General features: G+C 40.0%; 1 protein-coding gene across 1 annotated transcript; it reads left to right on the forward strand.

The window, feature by feature from the left end:
• The first annotated feature begins 192 nt into the window (after nt 1–192).
• On the forward strand, nt 193–18,510 carry LOC132958135 (oxysterol-binding protein 1-like). The gene is made up of 16 exons (XM_061030764.1): nt 193–535; nt 1,481–1,653; nt 3,832–4,040; nt 4,162–4,330; nt 5,427–5,538; nt 5,673–5,856; nt 6,036–6,153; nt 6,461–6,518; nt 7,583–7,747; nt 10,364–10,609; nt 11,306–11,426; nt 11,712–11,815; nt 13,601–13,696; nt 14,223–14,410; nt 16,363–16,598; nt 16,870–18,510. The coding sequence occupies exons 2-16, from the start codon at nt 1,517–1,519 to the stop codon at nt 17,010–17,012; spliced, it is 2,286 nt and encodes a 761-aa protein (XP_060886747.1). The 5' UTR covers nt 193–535; nt 1,481–1,516; the 3' UTR covers nt 17,013–18,510.
• The last annotated feature ends 337 nt before the right edge of the window (nt 18,511–18,847 follow it).

Raw genomic sequence — 18,847 nt, forward strand, 5'->3', positions numbered from 1 at the left:
CAAGAAGTGGAAGTATTTAGTTGTTTTTTTTGGAGTAAATAAAGAAAATTGGATTTCGACGTCCGATATAATGTTATTATGTGACACTTTTCTGACACAATGTACCATTATTTTTCAAGGCTCTGTTTTTGTGTGGCCGAGCGCCCGACTTGATGGAGGCAGTAAAGGAAGCTGTTTGTTTCTACACGACACCAAATTAGTGTTGCACCGGGTGTAACCAACGAGCTAACGTTAGGCTAGTTAGGTGTAGCTAGCTAGCTGTAGGTTCTTGTCAGCGTACGCAGCTATATGTTTGACACTTACATGCATTGAGGGTCGCTAAAGAAACTCGTTGGTGTCATTTGGATGTACAGCCGCTCTGCTTTTATCTTCTACGTCGCTGCTTCATTTGTTTTTTTTATTATCTCTTCCGTGTTGGTCAGATAGCTCAGTTAGCCTCGTTAGCTCACTAGGCACAGCAGCGTATGGGTGTCAAAGTTAGCAGTGACTCCCCCGGTTGTCTGGTCGCTTGATCTTACATTTCGGACACGTCAAGGTAAACATTTAGCCTTCGGCGAGTAGCAAGGCTAGCTCGCTGGGCTTAACGAGTGATCAGCTGTGTGTGTGTTTTCCCACAACTTGTTGTTTATATACTGATGTCAGCTGGTAAACTCTGAGTGAACATGTCAGTCAGTGTTTGTTTTTACTTTCCTGTCGTAGCAGTGACCTGTCATTATGACCGCAACTCAAACTGGAGCTAACCATCGTTAGCTTCTGTTAGCACGTCACTACTCTGTGTGATTTATTTTTAGTTGTTAATCTGATTTATTTTATTTTATTAATAATAATAATAATAATAATAATAATTATAATAAGGCAAGTGTTACATTTTCTCATCACCGGATTACACCTTTTTATAATTTAATCTGTGTCAATCAGTAACATTTATTATATGCAGAATTAGAAAAACAGAGTACAACTATTATGTTGTAATATAATTTGGATTTATTTCATGCCAATTTGAACAGAAGTTTTGTTTGTAAAAATGAGTAAAAGAGACTCTTTATTGATTCCACTGTTAAACTTTGACCTGTCACTCCACACTGAACGATCAATATGAACAGCAGCCATAAATAACATTAGAAAAATCAAGTGTCCAAAACATTTTAGAAACCCTAGTTATGTTGTTGAAAACATGTATTTTTCAGTTTTCATAAATTATTCTGTAGATTGTTTTCTGGATTAATTATTCTGGTCATGAAATGTATTGGGGATTTTTCCAACCAGCAGTCTAAAATCTAATGTTATTGTGTTGTTTTTTTTGTATGAGTACAACAGAAATGCATACATACGAGGCTTTAAGTATTGATTGTGAGCTTTAATTTGTGAAAAGATTCGATAGTCAGAAAGTTGCTGACTGTGTGGGATCACTGATTTTTGATCCTCTCTGCAAACTACAGCTTTGTTGCGTAACGTTTCGAACTTCTATTTCCCTTTTAAGGTTCCCCAAATCGGTCTCCCGTTTTTGGAGGCTGTGATGTCGGAGCCCAAAACCCCAACGCCCACTCCTGCTGGTGACACATACAAAGGATGGGTGTTCAAGTGGACAAACTACATCAAGGGTTATCAGCGGAGGTGGTTTGTCCTGAGCAATGGGCTGTTGTCATACTACAGGTACACTTTCCTGTAAAACTGATACATTTAACTACGTATATACTCTTGATCATTGGCAGAAAATAATCTCCCCTTTTTGTAGATGGTAACAACTATTGAATTACACCCGGAGCTGATAACTGAGTGAATTTATTATTAGATCTTTCCCATTATAGTTGCAATGTTTCCTCATATTATAATCACATGGAACACAAATCAAGCCCCTGAGCAGGACAGAAAGAATCTTGATGGGCCTTTTAAAATGTATTCCCCTACAGATTACTGATTACATGTCCTAAAATGTAATCTGTAATGTATTGGGTTGGATTACTCAAGTAAAGTAATGTATTCTAAATACTTTAGGATTACTTTTAGCTTACTTCAAAATCGTCCAGCTGAGCGTGTTTATCTGGAACACTGAATTTAGTTAACACATGCTTTAGAGAACGATCTAATTACTGTCTTCAGAGAAAAAGTTATGCAAGTACACGAAACACAAATGTGGTCCATTTTGTCCTGCAACCTAGTGGTGCCAATACATTTATGGACTAAATGGTCGGCTGCTGGCATGTACAACAGACGAGGTCCACCACTAGTGGATTGTTTTTAATTCTGCCAAATGTGCTTTCCTTCATCATTCATCATTCATTTTGCCACTTGTTAAACTCTAAGGGCCAGATTTACAAAGCTCCAAAGTAAAGAGTACTAAATTGCGTGTTCACTCCAAAAGTTTGCACGTTTGGTTGGTGGGCGTTTTGCGGGTGATCTACTAAGAAAATTTGCGTGAATGACACCAGGTGCAAACCTTGTGGAGGCGGTACTATTTAAGTTAGGCTTTTGCGTGTTTTACTGGTTTACATCACGGAGAGTTTGGACAGAAAGCAGGATGACTGCAAGCGCAAAATATGTATTAGTGGGAGAGGCAAATAAACGCACAATACTTTTGAGTTATAGGAGATAAATCTGAATATTACAAAGAAAATTTTGGTTATAAGAAAACCTCGGCATTAAACAGGGCCTCTCTTTTCTTCCCTTGATCTTAAGAATGAAGTGTCACACATTGCGCAGGAGGTGCGAGCTGTCTCCTCTGTGGCGCGGGCGCTCTACACTCGCCGTTGTTGCGCACCAGACAGCTGGCCAGCGCTGTGTCTGATCGGACATAAATGCCCTGGAAAAAGGTATCGAAGACGGGGGTACAAACAGTGGTGAGGTACCCCAATTCAAGCATCCTACAGAGTAGCAGCAGCGGGCTTTAGAGGGAAGTAACGAGCGCATTCTGGAGAGGAGCGCACCAGAGGGGGCGAGCTGGGGGAGAGACGCGCGACCCGAGAAAAAGGAAAATCCAAGTTTAATATGTAGTGTTGGCGAAAAGAGGGAAATAGGACGACATGAATGTCAATGTTGAAATTCTATAGAATGCAGAGGCTGTGGATGTTCAGTTTTGTTTGGCTATATGGCAACAATAGCCTGTAGTTTAATCATGGTGTTCCTCTTACTTAACGATTAGAATGTTGAATCAAATTAAAAAATGAATGTATGCCATTTATTTTTCTGTCATTTGAAAGATGTAAACACTGTGATGTTGCGGCCTTCTTGACCAGGTTTGTAGGTAAAGTGTTCTCTGAATTTCCATGCCAAAAATGCATTTTTGTCCTCCTCCTGGTCGTTTTTCTCATCCTCTGCCATTGTCATTCGCTTGTGTGGAAAGTGCTCTCGCGCATTGACTTGCAGCGTACCTGCGCACATACTGCCACCTGCTTCTGCATCCGCATAGTGCAACCTGCGTGTAGTGCCGTAAAGCAATCCCTACCGGTAATCCTTTTTTTTGAGAATGTAACTGTATTCAGAATACACCAATTTAAACTGTAACTATAGCGGAATACAGTTACTCTTATTTTGTATTTTAAATACGTAACGCCGTTACATGTAATCCATTACTTTCCAACCCTGTTCACACGTAACACTGATATGCATCCTGGCCTGGATCATCAAATCATAGGACAACAGCTCTAAATTAAGATGTAGATGTCCACGGATTTGCTTTATTTATCACCATTACAGTTGTTTCTGTATGTTGTTAGCCGTTTACTCTGTACATAACAATACACCTCATTAGCACTGTTCAGTTGTAGTGTACTGATTAATTCCAGCAAGGCATTTTAATGCAGGTAAATAGCATTTTCACCTCTTCATTATCAGGACTCAGGCAGAGATGGGCCACACGTGTCGAGGCACGATCAACCTGGCCACAGCGACTATCACCGTGGATGACGCCTGCAACTTCGTTATCTCCAACGGTGGGGCACAAACGTACCACCTGAAGGCCAGCTGTGAGGTGGAACGTCAGCGCTGGATCACTGCCCTGGAACTGGCCAAAGCCAAGGCGGCTCGCATGCAGGCCGAGTCAGGTGAAAAAAAAAAAAAACAGTTTTGCTCTGGAACTTTTTCCTCTGTCTTAAGTTATTTTTTTCTCAGTAATCATTTAAAGCTTCTTTTTTTTTTTTTTTTTTTTGCTTTGTTTATTACCAGACGACTCAGGGGACGACTTTCCTCCATCGTCCGCGCCAGCAGCACCGGGACAAGGCAGCGCATCACAGAACTCAGAGGTCCAGTCTGCTCTGAGAACACTTGGAAGCAAAGTGGAGGATCTCAGCACGTGCAATGACCTGATCTCAAAGCACGGCTCTGCCCTCCAGAGGTCAGGCTTTACCAGTCTATTGCTCTCTGTTTGCTGCACTCTCTAGCCCTGAGGCTTAAAATGTTCTCATGTCTGGTATTTTTACTTAGAAATCTAGAACCCAAGACTCAAAGATGCTCATAAATCCATTTGAGAGAATAATCATACCTTAATTAAAAAAAAACAACACCTTTTTATAGTTTGTCATTTTAAGGCTTTTTGTCTTTTGCTCAGGTAGGAGAGGCACCATTTGTTAAAGAAGCATGTAGATGAATGTAATTTAAATGTTAAACTAGCTTTATAATACTGTTAGAGAATAGTTTTTAATCTTCTCTACAGTAGAATTAAACTAGGTACTTTAAAGAAAAGAAAAAAACCCTGAAAAATAAATAAAAAGCTCCTAAAGAACACTGTTAAATACATTCAAACACTTAGGCTAGTTTCACACTAAGGACCTGGGCCCTGATCTGAGTATGATTCTCTTAAAAGTACGGTTCATTTGATCAGTGTGAACACAAACGTATCGTATTCGGGTACTTTGCCTGAGTTGGCTTGGAAGAGGTGGACTTTGGCACGATGACATCATTCTAAACGGCTCCTTTCGCTTCAATATCCACTGTACCCGTGCAGCAGGGGCCTGTGGACGTAGGAAGAGGGTTGAAGTTTGCGTCACAGAAAAAAATAACCAAAATATCCAGAGTTTGCAGTTTGGACTCAGTCTGCGAGTGGTTGCCATGGTTGCTGCTGCTTCGTTTTTGCTTCTTTGCCGATTTGCAAACCAGCTGTGTGCATACTGCCATCTGCTGTATCAGACTGTGTACATATGCATGGATATTACTGATGTGAACGCAGACCAGCGGGGGAGAGGGGTGGGGGAGGAATCATGCTCGGGCACGGTATGAGACAATCGCGCCAAATGTGAAAACGCCCTTAAAACACTTGAGAGCACTGTTACATACATAACAAACATCAAAAGCATATAAGAACACTGATAAAGAAAATAAAGAGATAGAGAAACCATATTTCTGAGTCTTGCCTAAAACTAGGCCTCATTGATTGATCAGTTTTGTTTTTGTTAACTTTTAACCCACCTTGTTCATTTCAATATCTCTTTCAGGTCTTTATCAGAATTGGACAGTTTGCGTCTGACGGGAGAGGCTGGGGATAAGATTCGTCAGGTGACGGAGAGGGCCACACTGTTCCGTATTACCTCTAACGCCATGATTAACGTAAGTTTGACCTCCTCTCATGTGTCATGTAGTAGCAAAAGTTGGTCTTAGCGGGTCATAAAAAGTTCATATGACTTGGCTCTCAGGGGTTGGGGGTGTTCTGCTTCACCCCGTATGATGTGTTGCCCCCTCAGGCGTGTCGTGACTTCCTCGCACTGGCTCAGGCTCACAGCAAGCGGTGGCAGAAAGCCCTTCAGGCAGAAAGGGATCAGCGGGTTCGGCTGGAGGAGACTTTAGAGCAGCTGGCCAAGCAGCACAACAACCTGGAGCGAGCGTTCAGAGGGGCTTCACAGGCGAACTCTACTGCAGACAATAAAAGTAGGACGTGACCTCAAAAAGTAAAACCTTACCTAAGAGGCACTTTGAGGGAAATAGTTATAATAACTCTGACTGGTTTCCTTTCCAGACAGATTGATGAAAGAGTCACACTTGCCAGCGAGAGAGCGTAATTTATTACTTGTAATTCAGGTTTCACAATCAATTACTTCATTGTTAAGGTGCTGCGGGTCCAGGAAAAGGTGAAGCCAGCGATGAAGATGACGACAATGAATTCTTTGATGCCATGGAGGAGGCACCTGAGTTCATCACCGTACCTGCAGACCCACAGTTCCACAAGTCAGTGCTCTCCAAGTCTCTCAGCCCACAGGCACATATGTACCAATTCATATGGCACTCTTACAAGGAAAAATATTTTTAGGCTTGAGTGCTGTGTCATCATGAGTGTTTGCTTTGTGTAGTAAGGTTTATTCTTCCCTGTTCATTGTATGATTTGTATTCTCTTTATCTGTGCTCTAGATCGATTTAATTGGTGACAGATTTATCGCTCTATGTTCCATTTCCTTGTGTCTGGATTTTGGCTTTTTATTTCACCTAAAAAATCTTCTCCACCCTGACAGAATCCCTTTATTTGAATCTCTTGCAGAAGGTCAAGCAGTAACATCAGCGGCTTCAACAGTGAAATGTGTCCTGATGATCAGTCGGTAAGTGTCTAATGAGACACTTTTCATACACCGAAGCATTTCAGCATGCTTTACACATGAATGAAATATAATGAAAATCAAAGATATTCAATTCATAAGAGCTGAAGTTACAGGTTTTAAAATGAATAGAAATGACAAAAGTGCATAGTGAAATTCAATGAAAGTGTTTCAAAATGAGTTTGTAGCGGTTAGAGGGGTAGAGCATGTAGTGTTAAAAAAGTGGACTGCGCCTTTAATAGCCACCGCACCAGCTTTAAGAGAGTTTTAGAAAAGCTTTAAAATCTTTCCGCGCAGGTCCATGCTGATTTCACTGTGTTTCTTTTCTAACATTTGGGGCAGCCAATAGGCAAGCCCCAAATGTCCACAGAGTCCTGGATGGTTCAAATGTCACAAGCACGGGTTGGAGAACGTTGGAGAAGTGTACAGATTATGTGGTTTATGTTCATAACTCTATATACAAACTGTCGTCAGAGGAAAATTTGGTCCCTGGAACTCTGTGTGAAGATAAAATGCTACACGAGAAGTTGAAACTGTAACGCTCCTTGTAGCTTTTTAGCTCCAAACAGTGTTCCAGGGACCCATTTTTTATTCGAATAAAGTTTGTGTATTCAGTTCAGAAAATAGAGCATAGAATTGTTTCACTTCTTCAAATTTCACCACCAAGTCTTCAAAGTGCACATTTAAACACAAGCTGAAAGAAGCCCCTTGATCAGACCATTGCAGTAAACTGGACTGCGTGAGAAGCCCCGTCAAAATGTTGCCAACCATTGTTTGCTTTACATTATTTTTTAGAAAGTTTTCTTGTAAATCTGCAGCTTGCTGGAAGGACTTAAGACTTGAAATATAATATAACTTTATAATATGCAAGCAAACTCCTGCACACTATCTAACTTGAGCCTCTGTAAATAGTATAACAAACAGAAGGGTCTGTACCTAAAGTGTCTTGAGAATACATTTGTTATGAATTGGATTCTTAAAACTAAAAGTGTTACAGTCGTTATGGGTCATTCTTTCTAAGAGCGGTGTAGCCCTGTATTTATAGACTCTCCTGCCTTTGCTTTTAGCTCAACGAGGAACCCCTAGCGATGAACCAGGAATCCCCGTCTCAGGACTTAGTACCCTTAAAGAAGAGGCGGACGCGCATCTCCGACAAACCCAACTACTCTCTCAACCTTTGGAGCATCATGAAGAACTGCATCGGCAAAGAGCTGTCCAAGATTCCCATGCCTGTGAGTATCTGTGCGGTGGTTACTTAACACTCATGCGGTCTTAGCCAGCATATAAAGGGCTTTTCACAGCCTCTTCTGCCAGCGCTTGGCTGCTCTTTTCATGTCTTTGTGTGGCTGCAAACAAAAGACGTATTCGCTATTTAATAAGCTAACCGCAGTGATTTAAGGTCACATTCTTCTGACACGAATGTCCTCTGATGACCCGGGTTCAATCAAAACACCAATCGTTTTCATCGTCCTCAGTACGAGTTTGACAGCATTCCTCAAGAGTCACCGGAGGTAAAAATATCTCTGTTGGCTTACATGATGAGTACAAAGACAGTTTGTTTACTTGGAAAACCTCAGAGACAAACCCTAGATACACACCTCTGACCATTATGCAGGTTTCTTTTTATTTAGAAGGGATATTTCAATCAACACACTAAATCTGCTCAAGCACGCAGATCGAGCTCTGTAGACATACGATGGCACTTGAACCAGACCTGTCGACTGCATTTACACAGCAGAAATACTAAGATAGTCTATAACAACAGTTCATATTTATCTCACATTCCTGCTGTCCTGTTTTGGTTGGCTTCAGTCTCAAAACCAAAAGCTGCACATCACTCAGCAGATAAAGCCAAAGCAGCATACACAGATTCAGCTCAAATGTAGAACATTAATTCCATTGTGCTAAATATGTGCAAATGAATATTTGCAGTGTATGTTGCAAACAAATGTACATTGATGTTGCTAATTGAAAACCCAATAAAAACTGTTAAACAAAAAAAAATGTAGAACATTAGAAAAACAAGTTGTAAAGTGCTGGATAAACACTTTCTTTAAAATCTTAAAAATCCTCCATAAAGTATAAATTATGACTACAAGAACTACTGTCCTCTGCTGAGTTATACAGTATATACGCATAATGATTTTACTCCCACTACAATAATCAAAGTACACATTATATCTGATATTATTATATATCAGAGAGTAACCTGTATTATCAGTGCAGAAAAGGCTGAACTGTTTGAGGTAGTACATAAATGCTGTGTCCATGGCATGGTTTGTCCACTAGGAGGCGCTGACAGGTTAATTTTCACACACCGATGTCCTGCTTGGCATCTAATACTCTAAAAAAAAAAAAAAAATCTGAGTGATGTGTTTAAAAATAGTTAAATATCAATTTAATCAACTATAATCAAACATTAAACTGTGACAGAACATTGAGTATAAAACAAGGTGTACATTTGGATGAAAACAAAATAGTCCTGTTTGGCTATTCTTCTTTAATGTCTGTGAACACGGGACGGTTAGAGATGTAGTTATAAAGGTCATTCAGACAATCATTTATGTTATCAAAAGTACGGCCCGATTGATGTGGGATTTTTGGGGCCGATATCGGGGAGGAAAAACAATCAGATACCAAAATATGGGCAAATATCTTTCTTAGATCTGTTTTGTATCTGTAGAGATAGACAGATATAGATATACGACAAGATGGTCACTCAACTGGAAAGCTACTGCGCTGATGTATGTGCATCAGCGTGTGACACTGGAGAGTGATAATGTTTGTTGTAATCCATATAGAACATTCTGCTGATAACAGCCTGTGATCTGTTAGTGTGATACAACGATGCTCAGATGAAATGCTGTTTAACTGCTGAATAAATCTAGTACCATCGGCGCATGTCTGCGGAAAAATGAGCTGATACCGATAGTCACTGGATAAGCTAGTGTCGGACGATATTATCGGCTGGCTGATTTATCGGTCAGGCCCTAATCAGAATGTATGAATATGTATATTATATTATTTGTATGTCTGAAGGAAAAATCAAGTCTGATTTTTTAAGACTTTCTTCTGTATTCACTTTCATTCTTTTGGAGGAGCTGGTCTTGCCGCCTGTGCTGTGTAGAAGTGAGCATGACTGTATGTGTGCTGGACTTCAGGAAGAACAGCCAATGCGTATGCTGGTGCTAATGGGGATCCTATTAAAGAAAAACTAGAGTCTAAATGAGACGATGGCAGATGCAGAGTTCCTTGAATAGGCTGGTAAACATCACTTTTAAAATGGTGGCTGCAACAAGGCTTGAAAACCAAAAAAACTGCATCTCACTTTAAACGAATGAATTCATTAGTATTGACTAGTTTTGTACCTGTGCTGGTACGTAACCCCTTAAACACATGTAGATTGTCTGCTGCTTCTGCCTTTGCTCCTTTAATATTAACACTTTTGAGAAAGGTTGACATAGTTTGAAACATTTTTAATAATTCTATCTGCAGTTGAAAGATCCTCCTCTCTTGAATGTGGTTGCTGGTGTGAGAGTGTGTGTTTGTGATGCACTGTGCTTCGTTGTGGTATGTTTGTTATGTTGTTTTGATTATTGGGTGCTGCTTTATAAGTGTTCCTTTTTTTCCCATGACGTGCTAAAGGAGGGCAGATAGATAGATTAGATAATATGTACGATAAATAAACCAAGTGGCAACATTTATGATTAATATCGCACACGATCCCTTTTACGGATAAAATAACTTTAATACATTATCTTGGGCACTCTTTGCAGGCTAAATGTAATGGCATCACAATAAGAAATGTCTGACATCAAATGACATTTGAGTGATTCTGCTCCTGGCAGGTGAACTTCAACGAGCCCATATCCATGCTGCAGCGGCTGTCGGAGGACCTCGAGTACCACGAGCTGCTCGACAAGGCCGCCAAGTGCCAGAGTTCCCTCGAGCAAATGTGCTACGTGGCCGCCTTCTCCGTGTCCTCCTACTCCACCACCGTCCACCGCACCGGCAAGCCCTTCAACCCTCTGCTGGGAGAGACGTACGAGCTGGACCGCCGGAGAGAGAGTGGCTATCGCTCCCTCTGCGAGCAGGTGAGGGGGGAAGCAGCACATAGAGACTGAAGGATTCTGTTAAGGAAGTGAAACTCCATTGACTCAGCAGTCATTGTCTCCTTTGTGTTCTAATAATTGTTCTGGACCTCAATGTGTCAAGAAAGTCACATCCATGAGTATAAACTAGTTTCCTCAAGAGAAGGTCAGTGTATTATACCTCAGGGTAAAAAGAGACGTGGTACTTGAACACACAGTTAAGGTGAAAAGACAACGGTGGGCTTTTTTTTTTTTTAGGTAAGTCAAAAAAGGAGTTTTAATGTTGCAAAACAAGAAACACAGTAATGCTTTTATTCATTAGGCAGGAAAAATACATCAAGTCGAATAAAATCCTGACTAATATGTTCTTTAAGCCAGCAAATCTGCTCAGCAGGAAGCTGCGGACATGGCTGTATTTAGAGCGAGAGCTTTAAAGGACTGGGTCAGATGAGTCACAAAGCGCTTTAAATTGGATTTAGCAAGTAGTAATTACCATTAAATGTTATTGTAGATGAGTAATATAATATATATAATAACAGGGTTTTATTTTCATACTAGACTGCTCTGTCATTGTCCACTTCACACTGAAAGTGGGTCTTGAGTGCGAGAGGGCTACAGAAAGAGGCTCAATGGCCACCAGTTATGTACCTGTTTGATGTGAAATGACATGCAACATGTCGTCTTTACCTTCCCTCACAGGTGAGTCATCACCCTCCTGCAGCAGCGCATCATGTGATCTCTGATCGGGGCTGGACTCTGAGGCAGGAAATCACTGTCGCCAGCAAGTTTAGGGGCAAATACCTCTCCATCATGCCCTTAGGTAAGTCCACGTGGTTTAGCACATAGAAAGCATGCCTGGTGATCCGCTGATTACGTACATGAGGGTGTGTTTCTAACATTAGACGTATTTCCTTAGGGTAAACACAAGGTGCACAAACCAATGATTACAGTGTTCTTTATTAAACCAACTGAGTACAGCTGGAAGAATGCAGCAGTCACACCTTTTGACTTAACAAAAAGTTAGCCAAGGGAAACCAAGCGAGGCTTTGTTTGCTTAGGTGGTTATGATTATCATCCCTTGTTTGCATGTCATCTTTGTTGGTAGGCACAATTCACGCAATCTTCGAGAAAGGCAACAATCACTACACATGGAAGAAAGTCACCACCACGGTGCACAACATCATCGTCGGAAAACTGTGGATCGACCAGGTGGGACTGACAGTTTGAACACAATGACACCTTCAAAACCCCGATTTTTTTTATTAACACCCCAGACCTTTAGAAACATATTATGTGCTCTGAATACAAGAGCCTTTAATTATTATGTCTAACTCAAAGACTCAGAAATAGGGTGGAGACAGGACATGGACAAACAATAAACGTCTCTGCCAGATTTAAACCCTAAAGCAGTAGTTACACGGTCTGCTGCAAACCATGTGACAGCCAGTCTGCCTGAGTGTATTTAAAGCAAATATAAGTGGTTCGATTAAAACTTTTCATTACAGATTATAAGCACTCCTATTGCCATTTATTTATTTATTTATTATCAACTAAGCTTGTAAATCCAGCGTTTGCGTCAGGCAACAACCACAAATTTTACTCACAGTGGCAAATGTAGTGCCTCAAGGACACATTTGTAACGAGGATACCTTTTTGAAAACAATGTTCAGAGTGAAAAGTAGTGAAAACATGACAGGCGGTGTGGTGTTAGTAACAGGAAACATGATATCAGATGACACGGGGACAGAGAGACGATGCAGCTATTGAAACCGTCCTGAATGTCACCCACACATGGCTCACCTGCAGCGCCTTCAATATTTACTCACGACTGTGTGTGAAACATTTGATTCTATATTTTGCAATATAATTTGCGACATTCTGAAACATCACTGTACATCTTTAAGCATTATTAACTCACACCACCTACCTAAAAGCTGCACTAAAGTATACACTCCAGAGTTTCTTTACATATACTGTTGTGTAGAGGAGTAATAGGATTAAAAATACTTCCATGACTTACATATCAAAGTTGATATATGGTGTAAACCCAAACTATGAGCTTATTGTTCCATAAAGGTAGTTACAGTGTCGAGGCCGAGTCGAGTTAGGTGATATTGAGGATGAGATACTTTTTCTGTTTTACTGTCCCATCCATGACAACATAAAGGATGTACCTTTTTTTTTTAGAAAAATGTCTTCCATTACCTTTCATTTCTTCTGGTTAGTTTATGAAAAACTTGAGTTTTGCTTTAGCAGAGGACAGCTTTTATTTCTGGAGCAGAGTTTAGCTGCAAAGCCTGCTGGGAGAAAAGACAAAATACACTATATAAAGGCACAGTATGTGAATACCGCCATTCTCTCTGCTACTCCACCCCTAACCCCTGGTGAACTCTTAGTAGTCAAGACGAACGATTGACTCAGACCTGAGGACGATGTATCCAAGTGTCATGACGTCTTTTATCACAGCAGCTTTCAGTAGCAGCTCCCACTGCCCTGTGCAGTGGTCTTTGACGTAACATCTGCTGTTTCCACGGCAACAACAAACATGCGTCCTGTTAAAACTATAAAATTAGGGATTTCTCTGGCTTTGATAACTGTTGGAAATATTAGAAGAGATTTAAGCACTCAACCACCAAAAAGATAAAAACATAGGTCAAGTCATTTTTTAACAATTTAGATGTTTAGGTGAAACAATTCTACATATATTAACCCTTTAAGACTGAGCTGTGAAGGGAACATGCAACTTTGTTATGTTATGAAATGTTGAGCCGCTGCAGCTGAATTTCTGGAGTCTTAAAAACCCACGAGGGTTGACCACTTAGTATTTTATTCATGCATACAATCATCAATCAAATCAGATCAAATCAATCAAAGTGTACAGTTGATCGTTAACTTAAATTGTTGCTCTTATTTGTGTGAATCTAAAAAGTGTATTTCTTTTTTAACCCTTTCTTTCTCTCTCTCTCTCTCTCTCTCTCTCTCTCTCTTGGTCAGTCAGGGGAGATCGACGTGGTGAACCACACCACTGGAGACCGCTGCCACTTGAAGTTTGCTCCTTACAGCTACTTCTCCAGAGACGTGGCCAGGAAGGTGAGGGGAAAAAAAAGCAAACTCGATGAATCATTCTCTCCTTTTTTATGTTGTTGCCTCTGAGAAGTCTCTTAAGTGTTTGTGTGTATTTACATTCTCACATTTCAACATTTGAGACCTGCCCATTTTAGTCCGGCTTTGAACTGATTTCTTTTTTAACCTTATTTATTCATTTATTCTACTTTTTGGTCTTTTTTAAAATCTGTATATTGGATTATTCTAGTTTACATTTCTGGATGATCTTTTGATGTTTTCCTAATGGTGCTTCCTCAGTTTGTCAGCTCCTTATTATGGAGTCTTTTATATATTTGACCATGTGGTAGTTTTTATAGTTTTTTTTTTAATTATGTGTGATCGATTTAAAGGGAAAACTCATCTTCTCTGATATTAAATTGTGTTAGTTTAAACCAATCCCCGGTTTATTCATTTGCCCTTTTCCGCCCTACATCACATCACCGGTCCCTGAGGCTGCCTGGATCGTGCTGCTTCATTTCTCTGTTAACCCTCTTCACTCGTCTTTCTTAAGGTGACCGGCGTTGTAATGGATAAGGATGGCAAAGCCCACTACGTGCTGTCGGGCACATGGGATGAGAAGATGGAGTTTTCTCGGGTGATGCAGAGCAGCCGCGGAGGGGAGAACGGCACAGAGGGCAAACAGAAGACAGTCTATCAAACCCTCAAAGCCAGAGAGGTGTGGAGGAGGAACCCTCTTCCGTAAGTACTGTCGCATGTACGCATGGCTGGGTGTGTGTGTGATTAAACCTGAGTCATATGTAATATCTAAAAATATTCTTGCCACAAGAACACAAATATTTACCTTGTTTGACTCTTTGTTCAGTTGATGTTGTTGTTTTGTCTGCCTCTCCCGAGAGGAACAGGTTCTTATTCAGAAACTATTTGAAAAGTCAAATATTTCACAACATTTGCATACGCAGAGGTTCCCCCTACATGACGCTGTACCTGGGTGATGGATTTGGCAGGTTGGGAGGGTGGCACATATCACAAAAATCATCCTAAACTATAAGTGTGATTCATGGATTTCAGCAGCTAATGGCTCATCATTTGCTCAAGGTGTAATTCACAAAGCATGTGGCTCATTATATTCAGGCTCAAAAACTGCCAACGCCTAACCCAATGTAAAAGTCATAGTTATAGACTAATTATGTTGATACTTTAAGGTCATACAGAGGGGGAATTGTTTTTCTGATCACTAGAAGTTTGCATGTGACATGATTTCTGTTACCACAGTCTCAGCAGACAGTTTCTGCTCCTCTCTTAACTGTTGGTGCAGTGTTTGTGAATTGGACACTGTTTTTGCGATGAGGCTGATTAACACAGAAAGAAGACTTTTTTTCTGCTTAATGAAACCTTCAAAAAATGTAAAAGAAAAAAACACTGGAATATGCTATGATCTATGTGACGCTCCAAAGACAGCAGCATGTTGTAAAATACTTTTAAGTAGAAAGAATCACTAAGTATAGGGGGGTAACTATGACAAAGATTGTTTAAGGCAGCAAACATCTCATTTTTTGAGGTTTACACTCACCAAAGAATTTGACAAGATTTAATTCAGACATAGAAATAAGACAGAGTCACACAATAATATAATTTCTTAATTAAAAAAAAAACATTATTTATTTATTTATTTAATTTTAATCTTTTATTTTTTAATTATTTTCAATTCTAATAAAGCAGCAACATGGATGTTATAATTCTGTCAGAGAAACCCTGTGGGGAAACTGTCCAAGTAGAACTGCTGCCTTTAATTAAACAATTTTAATGAGATTTTAAACTTTAACTCTGCACTGTAACTTTGAACTCTTTTTATGTTTTTACTTTATTTATTTCAATTAATTTCATTTTAATTCTTTTAATTTGAACATTTCTTCAGATTTAATAATCTCAGTGGTTTTTAAATGTTCTATTTTAATGTTTCTTTTCTTTCCTCTGTCATGATGCTTTTGATGTCTTGTGTGACGCACTTTGAATTGCCTTGTTGTTGAAATGTGCTGTACAAATAAACTTGCCTTGCCATGATGAATTTATGTGCTGCCTATAGAGGGTGTAGAAGCGTCACTTATTAGGAGTTATTCACCTCCACCTACCTGCCTACCAGTCATACCTCAGTCATGACTGTAGCTCTTTGAGGAAGTGTTTCCATGATGTGTTATCAGTACTAGGATGTGCAATTCAAGAAGAATGTTATTTTTGGAAGTCACTGACAATTATACAGATTTAGGAGTAACCACCCCCTGTTATTATCTACTCTGAAAAACTGATGATCACGGTATGATTTTAGCTGTCCCACACTCGTCCTTTGTCAGTATGCAGAGAGAGAATCTTTACTTTTTCACTACTCTTCTAATACTTCTAATTTCATGTCAAAGTATGTAGATTTATGGTGTGTTAGTTTTACTTTCACTTTTCCTCATTTTTTTCATTCTTTCGATGGAGTTCAATAGCGAATTCTTCAACACCTGGCACTAATGCTTTCTTCTTCTTCAGATTGCATTCTTATACAATATAATATTGGTCAAAATATATATTTAACCTTCTTAGAGGAAAGATTGCACAGATTAGCTAACATAAATGGCCAACAGGGCGTGTACAGCATACACGCGCAATGTAGATAAGCTAACATCTTTTGTTGTATTTGCCTCCCACAGCGACGGAGCGGAGACCATGTATTACTTCACTGCTCTGGCGCTGACCCTGAACGAGCTTGAGGAGGGCATGGCGCCCACCGACAGCCGGCGCCGGCCCGATCAACGCCTAATGGAGGAGGGCCGCTGGGACGAGGCCAACTCGGAGAAGCAGCGGCTAGAGGAGAAGCAGCGCAGCGTCAGGAGGGAGAGAGAGAGGGAGGCCGCCAGCCAACGCACCTCCAGCCAATCAGAAGAAGGTGAGGCTCAACCCTGTGCTAATGTTTGTCCTCTTTTGCTTGTATGTGGGAAAATCTTGTAATTTAGGGGTAAAAAAAATCTCTGTGATCCCTCTTTTCTCTTTCAAAAGCTGTCGAGGAGGATTCTATTACTGATCCCACCTTAAAATGCAAGTACTCCTATTTTTGCTCTTCAACGGCTTCCTCCTTTAATTTTGATTCATGCTCCAATCTTTTATCCAGATTGTCTTCTTTTATTTCCTCTCCTAACACAGTTTTTTCTCTATTTTAGGCGCACCTCATGAAAACTACCAGGCACTTTGGTTTGAGCGCTGTGAGGACCGCATCACAGGTGAGCCAGTCCATATCTATAAGGGAGGCTACTGGGAAGCCAAGGACCGGGGCAGCTGGGAAGGCTGTCCTGATATATTTTGACCTTAGCATCGACTGCAAGGTTCCCTGAAGAGACTGATCCATCAAAGCCGCCTGGTGGACGGCTTCCACCACACACGCTCCCTCCAGTGGCTCTCTGTTCTAAGAGATCTCCAGGACGGTCTCTGCTGTCTGCAACCGGAGGTGGGGCCTCCTTAATCCTGTTCTGGTTCTTGTCTCCTTAATGCTGTCACATATCTGAGATGAAGTTCTGCTGCTTTGACCCGGGTCAGGCAACAAGGTGAAATGGGAAGTGCTTCCAAAATCTACAGTAGCTGCTCAGTGAAAGTCTTGTTCATTCTCTCAGAGTAAGAGCAGAAGAGGTTTTTACGCTGATAACACCATGTGAGATAATGTAGTGTTCTTATTGTCATCCACAGCTTTGTGTGCTTTGGTTATAACTCTAAAAACGGGGTAAGATCTTGGTAATATATACATTTCTATATAAATATGTTTAGAATAATTTCATTTAACTGTCGACTGGTGGCCTTCAAGACCTTAGCGAGGATTTCTTGTTTTTCTCTCTGATTTAGTGTCTTAATGTAATGAAGTGAAGGTTCTACTGTGCTCGTGTGTATGATGCATATCTGCTCTTCCATCACTTTACTACTCTGCCTTTGTGCAGTATACTGTGTTAAAAAAGAAAAAGAAGAAACAAACGATTGTGGAAAATAATGGTTAAACCTCCATGCTGTTATTTTTTTGTAGTTAAGAGTCCCCCCCCCCCCCACCCACACCCATTCTCTACGCCTTAGAAATGAGCAAGCTGCTCATGCTTGTATTAAGATCACATCTGAGTGGATTTGACGCCGACGTTAATTGCTGTTTTTGTTGTACAAAAAAAATGAAACTTTGAGGAAATAGTTAAAAAAAAAAAAAAACAAGGTGCAAAATGCCCCCAAAAAGCTTGTTCCTTAATTATGGCACATTTATCAGTTAACGAATCAATCCCTTTTCACAGGATCGGAATAATGTTTGGTCTTTTCACAGAGGATAACGGAGTGTCATGGCAGTAAAATGGTTTTCAACAGTGTCATGTTTAATAGTGTTGAGGGTAACACATTCATATGAGCAAAGAAACAAGTGTTAATACATTATGCAAGTACATTTTGACACCAAATACATGGGATATAATGTGTGTGTGTGTGTGCGTGTGTGCGCCCGTGTGTGTGTGTGTGCGCTTGTTTGTGATATTCATAATTTTGTTTGTAAGTGTACTTAAAAATGAAGAATAAAGAAACAAAGAAGCATCGCAAATAACTATGATTTTATAAATGTATAGAAATTCATATTATAGTATTGATGACTGTAAGGTAGGATTTTTTTTTGTTTTTGTTTTTGGGGTTCCTCTCGCACTAATGGAAGAGGACTTTCTTCATTTTGAGAAAAAAGGGAGTTTCCAAACTTAACCCAGATGGGAGACATGACATTGTTCAGTATTTTGTATTAACAAAGAAAAATAATCTGTAATAAACAAATGCTGTGATGTCAAACAAAAAAATGATTTCATTACTGTGCTTGTTTATTTCCATTGATCCAACATATTCATCAGTTATTATTAAGGGAATAGAAGTTAATTGATTCTTTGACATAACGGGAGGACAGGCGCTTCCATTGGGACAACATGAGCTGTTGGTAAAATCTGTCAAAACATGCCGCCCTTAATTAATGGTATCATTGATTTTGCAATTCGTATACAGCGTACAATAGTTAATCTTACTAAAAAACAAAGTTGTCAAAAAAGCCTGTTGCTACGTAGCAGACTTCTTTGTTAAATTCCAAAATGTACCACAAAATTTGTATACATTGAGAAAAAAATAATTGACTTGAAGCATTAG

The sequence above is a fragment of the Labrus mixtus genome, chromosome 23 (assembly GCF_963584025.1).
Source record: "Labrus mixtus chromosome 23, fLabMix1.1, whole genome shotgun sequence".
In the NCBI taxonomy this organism is placed as follows: Eukaryota; Metazoa; Chordata; class Actinopteri; order Labriformes; family Labridae; genus Labrus; species Labrus mixtus.

Coding starts and splice junctions, on each gene's coding strand:
- LOC132958135 (XM_061030764.1), top strand. CDS start 1,517: ATGTCGGAGCCCAAAACCCCAACGCCCACTCCTGCTGGTGACACATAC. Junction 5,539..5,672: donor CCTCTAACGCCATGATTAAC/GTAAGTTTGACC, acceptor TTGCCCCCTCAG/GCGTGTCGTGACTTCCTCGC. Junction 10,610..11,305: donor ATCGCTCCCTCTGCGAGCAG/GTGAGGGGGGAA, acceptor CTTCCCTCACAG/GTGAGTCATCACCCTCCTGC.